This window comes from Gadus macrocephalus, chromosome 13 (assembly GCF_031168955.1).
Source record: "Gadus macrocephalus chromosome 13, ASM3116895v1".
Lineage (NCBI taxonomy): Eukaryota > Metazoa > Chordata > Actinopteri > Gadiformes > Gadidae > Gadus > Gadus macrocephalus.
In genome coordinates, this window is record NC_082394.1 from 2,104,151 (window position 1) to 2,114,464 (window position 10,314).

At 45.3% G+C, this 10,314-nt stretch overlaps 1 protein-coding gene across 1 annotated transcript in view; it reads left to right on the forward strand.

Moving 5' to 3' along the window:
- The window catches only part of LOC132470917 (metabotropic glutamate receptor 7), a 42,034-nt gene extending 31,955 nt beyond the window's left edge, over positions 1-10,079 (forward strand). The window contains 4 exon segments of the mRNA XM_060069849.1: positions 1,843-1,944; positions 1,946-2,002; positions 2,004-2,091; positions 8,081-10,079. Of these exon segments, the coding sequence (XP_059925832.1) occupies positions 1,843-1,944; positions 1,946-2,002; positions 2,004-2,091; positions 8,081-8,130 (297 nt within the window). The 3' untranslated portion in view covers positions 8,131-10,079.
- The last annotated feature ends 235 nt before the right edge of the window (positions 10,080-10,314 follow it).

Below are 10,314 nucleotides of genomic sequence, written 5' to 3' on the forward strand. Positions count from 1 at the left end.
GCACGCGTGTGCACACACACGCAAACATACACACACTATAATACACTCGCACAAACACACACACCCACACACACCGCTACACACACCCTCACAAACACGCACTCGCGGCCCCATTAAAGATTCATGGCGCGAGGTCCAGCCGCGTGCCGACTCCGTCCTGCGGGACGGAGAGTTCGCTGCTCCAGAGAACGGCAGCATACATGAAAACTACTTCAACAGCAGCATCTGCCCATAGTGTCAGGGATCCCTGACCTGCCCACACACATACACATGCCCACAGGTACATGTAGATACATAAAGACACACACACACACACACACACACACTAACAGACACACGCACACACACACACAAACGCACTAACAGAAACACGCACACACACACAATCACTCACACACACACACACACACACACACACACACCAAACGCACATACAGACACACACACACACTCACACATACATATCAATACATGCATACACTCAGATACTGGTAGATACACACACACACATACACACACTTACACATCCATACATATCAACTCATGCATACAGATACATATAATTGAATCCACACACACGCACACAAACATGTTGATGCATACACATGCTTACATTCAAACACGCAGCTGCGCACACACACACACACACACACGCACACTCTCACACACACACACACACACACACACACATGGTTCTATCTTGCAAGGCTTCCGGTGTGTCTACTCTGGCGGGTACAGCGGGCTCCTGGCTCCGGGGGTACAGCGTACCCCGGCTGTTGGATTTATAAGGTCTATTACCACCAGTTCAATAGGTGGTCCTCTAATGGCTGGCCAGCCACAGTTGTTCATTTTTTACTGCTGCATCTCAAAGCACCTCCTGGAGTTGAATGTAACACACTCACCAGCCGATGTTAAGCGAAGCAACGTACAGCCGGCGAACGCATAAACCCAGCTCCAGGGATTGGTGTTGAAAAGGATTTCATCCGTAGTTAGGGTGCAATAAGGAAGGTGTAGGGTGAGACGCATAGCAAAGTTAATTCTCCCACCGTCTCCTGCCATGAAACTAAGTGCCTCAGCGTTTTAGGTATATTAATGGTGCAGTTCTACTGCTCTCAAACTTTTTTTTTTGTGCCATTAATTTCTGTCCAGTTCTGTGGTTTAATGATGCTTATACAGTTCATTAAGGTTTGAACAGGACCTGGCTGTTTTTACAGGTTTTCAGAGGCAAGTCGAGAACACTTTGATAATTTTTGATCTAATGACTGGAAAGCGATCATCTTCCACCTAACTTAAACAGCCAATCATTTGAGATGATCACGATGTCTCAAAATGTATTTTTTTTTGTCACCATGTTCCATGAAATTCAAGAAGCCCGAAAACATTGTTAGGGTGAAAAGAGAATGGAGTAATTACGGTGTTTGATTCCCAGCCAAAAGGTTTTGGGTACGATCTCCACAGTTTGAAGTTGGGCAACTCCTTAATGATTGAATCTTCGTAATTCAAGGAGCTTTGGGATAAAATGGTCTGCCAAATGAGAAGATAACAAAAATATGTCAATGCTTAAATGTACTACTTACAAAAAACCACACACACACACACACACACACACACACACACACACACACACACACACACACACACACAAACACCCACGCACACACACCCACTCATACATATAAAACAAACACAAACACACACACAAACATACACACACACACACACACACACACACACACAAACACATACAAGGGTGTGTCTTGTGAATGACCATCCCTTCCCTGCTGAAGCTCACCCTATCTCCTCCCCTCCCCCCCCCCCCCCCCCCCCCCCCCCCCTCCCCAGCTGTACATCCAGACCACCACGCTGACCATCTCCATGAACCTGAGTGCCTCGGTGGCGCTCGGCATGCTCTACATGCCCAAGGTGTACGTGATCCTGCTGCACCCCGGAGCTCAACGTGCAGAAGAGGAAGCGCTCCTTCAAGGCCGTGGCCACCGCCGCCCACCATGTCCTCCCGCCTCTCCCACAAGGCCAGCGACCGGCCCAACGGCGAGGCCAAGACGGAGCTGTGTGACAACGCCGACCCCAACAGTGAGTGGCTCAGCGAGACGGCCGCCGCACTGCAATATTATTGAATATATTATAGATATATGAATAATATTTTTTTGCATGTGTCTGAACAAAGATTGACTGTTACTGCTCATGCATTTTTTTTGTTCGATTAAAGGTCCCATATTATACCACCAGGTGTGAGTGTGATGGGGATAACAAGCCGTTTAAAAAATCTGCCTCTAGTGACATCACAAGTGGGCGTGTCCACCTAGGTGTGTGCTGGATAGATCAGTCTACCAGCCTACCAAGTGGACTGCATCTATCTGTCATACATTTAGGGGGACACGCCCACTTGTGATGTCAGAAGAAGCAGAACTTCAAACCGGCTTGTAACAGCTAATCAGACTCACGCCTGGTGGAATAACATGGGACCTTTAATAAGAAAGGAAATGTATAGATTGGATGAAAACAAGAAAGAAAGAAAGAAAGAAAGAAAGGAGAGTGTCTTGATTTGTCTTGCTGGGTTAGGTTTGTGTTGGGTTCAGTTCAAGGAAGGCGCTGATTCTTTGTTAAAGGAGAACTGCCGCTTCGCCCGGTTGATCTGTAAAACAGTCGAGGTTATTGCTTCTAGCTCCTCGGCTCGCAAGGCCCGACGTCGTTTCTTGAAGCGTTTGGCATTTGGTGAGACTGTTCCCCTTTAACTGGAAACGTTGCCGAGTTATGCAGTAGTTTCAAAAGTATTTCAGTTATTTGGACTTCTTTGATTCATTGAATTCAAATGTGAATGGCTGCTGAAATAGTGCTATGTGGGAAAATGCTAACTTTTGCACCAACTGCTTCTTGTTCTCCTAGAGTCAATTACAGGAACTGAGAGGAGAGATCGCATAATAGCAATGTTGAAATCTTATATTAAACGTAAAAAATGCAGATTGAATATGATGTCTTGTGACAACTTTAAAACAAACCCCTGCATGCTTGCATGTGCGTAGCTAACACATGTTGCTTAACACAGGGTTTGTGTTTTCTGACTGGGCTCGGTTTAAGAGTACGCTCTTAAACCTGCCATGAATTGCATGGACTGCAGTTGGAAACATTGCAATTCAGTAGTACTTTGGGCAAAGTACACACTGGATTCGTACGTAGTACATTATTACATTATATTCCAATTCTACTACTATCGTACATTGAACACATCAATGTGAAACTAAATAAACATGAATTAAATAACATAAATCACATTTTCAGAACTTGACACCTTTTATATGACACACCAAAATGCCGTTTTAATATAGTCGAGGTTGTAAACTTCAGCTTGACTTATACACCATATGTATGAAATGCTAGCTAGTGGAATAGCGTGGGGTGATATTCAACAATATATCACTGTTGTCATACAGCCCAGTCCCACTCAGAGAGCAGTGTTTCAATAACGTACATTAGCTGTGGTTTATTTATCACCACATCCATAAAGTCCCAGCAGAAAGCTGCCCATGTGTTTGCCTCCAGCTGTTTTTGCCGCAGTATTTTTTTAGTTTCTTCTGCACCGGCATATATACAGCCGCCTGCACAACCGTTAATACATCTTACTGTTAGGGTAACTGACTGTATGTATCACTTTGTTCCCTTATTCATCAAAAGCAATGTCGAAACGTCTTTATTTATGGGAAAACTGCTCAGAAAGTTTCAAGGATTTGTCAACTGTTTCCCAAACAAACTTTATCTGACAATGTGAGGGCCCACAAATCAGTTTCTGGCACGTCTAATTGGATTTCATCGAATGGGAAATGGTACTAAGACGCACCACACTCGCACACAAGACACCACAGCAACAGAATGTTTAAATCTGTTCTATACATAATCTATAGATAATAATGCTCATGCCTATAGGTCAAATGGAGGGGCAATGTATGTGTGTGTTGGGGGGCGGGGGTTTCTTGTTGGTCCTGTGAGGGGAATCTCAACTAAGCTCATGTGTTCTTCCCCCTGACAGGCTAATTTCATAATGTATCAGAGGTAAGAGGACATTCACCTTCTACTACTGCTTTCCTCCCCTGACTCCTTGATCCATTTCCTCTTCCTGTTCAATGAGAGAGAGAGAGAGAGAGAGAGAGAGAGAGAGAGAGAGAGAGAGAGAGAGAGAGAGAGAGAGAGAGAGAGAGAGAGAGAGAGAGAGAGAGAGAGAGAGAGAGAGAGAGAGAGAGAGAGAGAGAGAGAGAGAGAGAGAGAGAGAGAGAGAGAGAGAGAGAGAGACAGAGAGACAGAGAGACAGAGAGGACAGAGACAGAGACAGAGACAGAGACAGAGACAGAGACAGAGACAGAGACAGAGACAGAGACAGAGACAGAGACAGAGAGACAGAGACAGAGAATATGCAGTGCATGGAGTGAGAAAGAATGGTTAAGAGGTGTAGTTATGGAGTGAATAGAAAGGTAGAGAATGAGAAGGAAAAATAATACATAGTGAATACAGAAAGGCCAGAGAGGGAAGAGGAAGGAGGCACAGAGAGAGAGAGAGAGAGAGAGAGAGAGAGAGAGAGAGAGAGAGAGAGAGAGAGAGAGAGAGAGAGAGAGAGAGAGAGAGAGAGAGAGAGAGAGAGAGCACACAGGTGGAATGCTCCAGGACCTGTGGATCTCCTCCCCGCCACCTTCTCGATTGACTCGTAACTTTAAGATGAGCATGGAAAGACAGAGAGGGGACAGCAGAACATGGCAATCAGTTTGAGTGGCAGATATACTGCATCCCTGTGGTGGCCCACGCAGGCTGTTACCAGAGCCCACTGTTACTATATGTCTGACCCCACCAGCCCTGCATCACCCCCCCCCACCTTCAGCTCCAGTACCACGGCTACCCCTGGAGGTCAGATCATACACAGCTGCTGGGCTGACTGCAGAACGAGAGAGAGAGAGAGAGAGAGAGAGAGAGAGAGAGAGAGAGAGAGAGAGAGAGAGAGAGAGAGAGAGAGAGAGAGAGAGAGAGAGAGAGAGAGAGAAAAAAACAACAACAACACAGTTGAGGGAGATAGAGATAGATATTGATAGATAAAGGGAGAAAGGGGGAGCTAGAGGAAGAGAGGAATGCAACCAAGAGAGAATTAGAGAGAGAAAGGGTTGGGCAGAGAGAGGGAGACAGTAGTGTAGTGGGGTTGAGAAAGAGAGTTAGGGACTCAGATGAATGGAATTGGAAGGTGAGAGAAAGAGAAGGAGGCAGCAAGCGTTAAGGGGTGAGTGTTGGAGAGAAAGTGAGCGATAGAGCGCGAGGAGAGACTGCAGAAAGGGATGAGCATTAGGGGGAGAAAGAGAGGCGTAATGGAGACGGATTGACGAGAGACGACGCGGGGAACAGAATCGGACGGCGACTAATGAGAGAGAGAGAGAGCGAATAGTGATGAGAGAGAGGGGGAAGAAAGAGGGAAGAAAGGTTGTAGAGATGGATATAGAGGAAAAGGGGGAGACAGGTGAAGACAGTTGGGAGAGAGTTTAGAGACATTGAGGGAGAAAGACGGTGTGAATAGAGAGGGGAGATGGTAGACATGAGAGACAGAGAGAGAGAGAGAGACTAGGAACGAGAAAAAGCGAGTTTGTAGGAGTACACACGAGAGACGGGGAGGGAGAACGAGCGAGGGAGTGGGTGTACATAGAGGGAGAGACTCCGCTGTATCCTATCTGGTATTCCTGGCTGGCTGGTGGATAGTCATAATGCATCAATCAGTGGGCTCCAGTCTCAGTGGGTCCCAGGCCGGTTCCCAGCTGAGCTTGAGGGCCATCTGTTGGTCTGAGCCAACGGAGCCTCCTCTCTTCCCCTCCACACCTCCCTGGCTCTGCCTCCCTCTCTCCTCCCCCTCTCTCCCCCTGTTCCTTGTTCAGCTGTCTTTCTCCTCCTACGGTTTCTGTTCCATCTCCTTCATTTTCTCAGAGAATTGGCGTTCCCGCTCTTTGACTGAGATCGGGAATTTCGCCCGACCGTTTTCAGAAAGAGGCGGTTGATGTATTAACTTAGTATTGGACTGGGGGAAAAAAAACCTTTTCAAGAGGAGCAAATTCTGCCTTGCATTGAACGAAATAGGTCATTCAATAAGAAAGAATCTGTCATGGCGGGAAGACAATTTTATTTCTAGTCGATCTCCTGCTTGATCCAAAACAAGCATACAAACATTGAGCTTTTCTCACCCCCAATTGAGATTCCTGTTTTTCCTTGAAAACACGATTTTTCTCTTTCAATTCCTCATTTGATGACTTGTCAAGACGGTGGATTTTCCATCTGTTCCTCGCTGTCAGAAACCACCTCGCCACCCCCCTCTTCCCCCCCTCACCTGGTATCATACAACTGTATCCCTCTCACCTCCAAGGCAATTACTAGACTTATCCCGCATTGAATCCCCTGTATCCGACAGCAGGACTCCATCTGTTGCCTGGCTCTCTCCCCATGCATGTCTGTCCTTCCCCATGGAACCCCTTCTGCGTGCACCTAACCTCTCCCCCCAAATAAAGCCTCATATCTGGACCGATCCGTCTGGCCGCTCAGCCACTCACTCTCTGCAGAAAGCCAGGATCTTTTCTTTATTCCTCATAATACCTTCTTGCCTTTCTTCATGACAAAAAAGCCAATTCCCGCCACAACAAAGATGTGAGTAAAGCGTCTCTCTGTGAAGCGCCACACAGCTCTTTTGAAGACTTCTTGCAAACCTCTGATTGCTACCTTCTCTCGGGAAGAAAGGCGACCGCTAGAGAATGGATAGAAGACGTGTCTGTTCGATCGTCTTACGGAGAATGTTCCTATTTTGACTTCTAGTTGTATTCCTTTAAACTGGGGAATACACAATTACATTTGAAAGGATTAAATATTCATTTCACACACAAATCTAGAGTAAACTGTGTTACCTTGAGTCCCTTCCACAGTCATTATTTCCCATAAGAAAAAATCACCTACATAGTCTTCAATAACTGATTGCCTGGGTTGATTCTGAGCGAAGAAAATCAAGAATAACTGCGGCTCGTGCTGTTCCACTGCAGGTTATCAAGCCTGTTCAATAAATCAGGCTGAATACTCAATGTAACAGCGGTAGCACATGTGTAAGTGACCACCCTTAATCACCCTGGGCCAGAAAAAACACCTTTCCTAACCAGGATCCCCTCTAATTCACTTCTGAAGGGGGCCCTCCATCAGTGCGAGAATAAAGGGTCAGAAATGCATTATGTATAATTTCTCCTCGGCCCTGCCGCGCGAACGCACAATGAGCTTTAATGCACACCTGTCACTGTAACCATGGTAATAGCGGAGCCTCGCGAGCCTGATGTCATTGACTGCTTCCTGTGTGAATAAGCCGCCATTATGTAGATGTCAGGGAGGTTCAATGACAGCGTCGGCCCTTTAATATACGCACAATATGTCACCTTAGTTTCTTTATCTCTGCGCCGTGATGGATGGCGGAGGTTCTGCCCCAAGCACACAACGGGGGTAGAAAGCCGAGGAGGAACCGAGATTTTTCTATCTATCCTCCTCCGACAAAATATTTGAAGAACTCTTGAACCTCCCGATGTGCGTATTCATTCTTTGACTCTCAAAGTTTGAAGTTTGAAGTGATGCTAAGGCAGGAACCGTTCAAGAACTGGAAACTTTGATTTTTTTATATTCTGACTCTGATGTTTGAATTCAACTGAGGGCCTAAGCTCTAAAATAGTGGAAATAATTTAGATCTTTAGTCGATAAGTGTCATATTCGTTAGGACCACCCAAACTTTCCCTCTCTCAGTATTAAACGTCGCTACTCTTTAATTCAGCAGGAATATATAAAGGAACTTACATGGTAATTGATTAGTTCTTTCAGCAAAGATTTCGGTCGATTGAGGCTAGTTGGGGTTTGAGAGACGCACAGTCGATGCTTCAAGAACTAGAGACAGAAAAACAGACAAAGTATCATGTCCGAGATATGGCAGTTGTTCATCCATAATAATTTCCATCTCTCTCATCAGGCTGCGCAGCATTAGAACGGTGACTCGGCCATTGACTGTTTTCTCATTCTATTTCTTCAGGTCCAGCTGCAAAGAAAACATACGTGAGCTACAACGACCTTGCGATCTGACAGCGTCCTTCCATCAGACAGAGAGACCGAGCGACATAAAGGGAGAGGGGAGAGAGAGCGAGAGAGAGAGCTTGATGGAGAAGAGATAGATGGAAAACAAAGTGACGAAAACAGTCGCTACCATCACCACCACGAAAGTTGACCCCAAGCAAAGCGGTGAGGGTGGCTTCCTGTTTCCTGTCTCATGTGCTTCACTGCCCACCTCACATTCAAGGATGCCCGGCCAATCAGCAGCCTGCTACAGCAAAAGGTCCGGGGGAAATTTTCCTTTGACCACACCGTGTCAACTTTGTGCGATTGGGCCTCGAAAAGAAAGAGTAGGACTTAAAAAGAAGAATACATTGAAAACAAAACAACTAAACGATATCAAAGCTTGGGGTTGGAAGGACAAAGGCCAATTATTTTCTCAGTGTAATTCAAACACGCGTGGTTACCTTTTTTGTGGCAGTTGGGCCCAGGCAGCATGTTTGTGCACCATTGGATTTAGACCACTCCTGGGTTGTGCTCGAGAACTGAGGCCCTTCCACGGTTTATCACAGGGGGACCCCCCCCCCTCTGAGCACTTCAAGACGGGCTTATCCCCACTGCCAAGGTCATACAGCAGTCAGCTCAGCATGCCATCACTGTAGAAGGATTGAGTGCACCCGCGGTACAGGACTTTGACCAGCGGGGGCGCCAAAGCCTCTCATCTTTAAATGTACCTCCAAACTGCAAGTTTTTTCCCAACCCTTTTCCCCCCTCTGTCTCTGTGTCGTCTGTTCTGGCGTAGGTGTTGGCCTCCTTTCTCTGATTGTTGACAGTTTTCTAACACGATGATGATGAGTATGATGTCCATGATGATAAATCTATTTTTGGTTGTTTCTTTTTTTGGTTTTCCTTGCTTCTCGGATGCACTTTTTTTTTAGATTGAAGCCATATTCTTCTGTTTGAGAGAAGCTAAGATTTCTGGTAGTCTGTCTCCCAAGGTTGTGCGGTTAGTTTAGTTAGAAATTGTTTTCAAAATAAAAGTATGAAGTTTGGAACTTAAACCTCTCTTTGTAATATCTCACCCTCGTTCTGTGCAAGTTCATCTTGGTCCTCTAAACTAAGACTGAACCACAGACAGAAATGCAAACAGTGAGCTTTTGATTCCAGGAGCTCAGAGAAACAGGATCCATCTAATCCTGTTCTGTTCCTTTAAACCTTTGATTCATTTCCAGTCGGTTGTTTGTTGTCCAATTGGTAAAAAACCGCCCTCCCATTCTGAAGTGCGTGTGTGTTCGTCCTCATATTCACACGCAGAAATTCTTTCAGTATTTTGTCCGTGCACCATGATGATGAAGATGAAGACGATGACGGAGAAGACGACCCTTTACTGTGTTTAAACAGACGAGACCGGGCCCCCCGTTCGACCCAGGGGCCCCGATGGTGGTTATGGTTGTAAATGCATGCCTGATATGTTTGATGTTGAAACTGAATCCGAAAAAAACATAAAAAGAAAAAAGAATATAAAATAAAGGATTGCTGCGAACTCGTCACAACATGGTAACTACCACCTCTCCTCTGGTCCGTCCTGATCTATACACTGTTGGTTTTCTGTGTTTGTTGGTTTTTTAAAAGCTTTTCGTTTGGGTTAAATGTGGCAGTTGGGATATATTTTTCTCACTTGGCAGAATATGGCTTCGGTTGGTCTTGGGAGTCTTTTACCGTCCGCAGCGGAAAATCAAGAAGAAGTAGAAGAAAAAACCGAACCGAACTACGAACGATGGATCTATATTTAAAAGCAAAACAGAAAAAAAAGACAAAGCATGTATGTTTTCTACTGTTTGTACTCAGTATCTCCATGTTGCCCTTGCTGCTTCTGTGCCAATGCTGTGCGAGAGGTCAGTGACCCCTCATGCAAGTGTTCTGTGGTGTTGTCCAAGAATGTATTAACATCAAAATAAAAAGATTTGGTTATTTTTTTTATATTTCCTGAAGACAAAACTGTGTTGCTGTTTTTCCTCAGAGGTCAAGGTCGCGTTTTGCTGGCGGTTGATGGAAAAAAAAATCAAAAATACATGATTGTATCTCAAGATACACATACAAATATGTTACATTACGATACAACACAATTCTATACTAAACAATGCCATTCTATACTGTACCTCCATTGTATACTTTACATTTCTACAACGTTTCAGTCCTTTTCTCAGTTGCATGCAC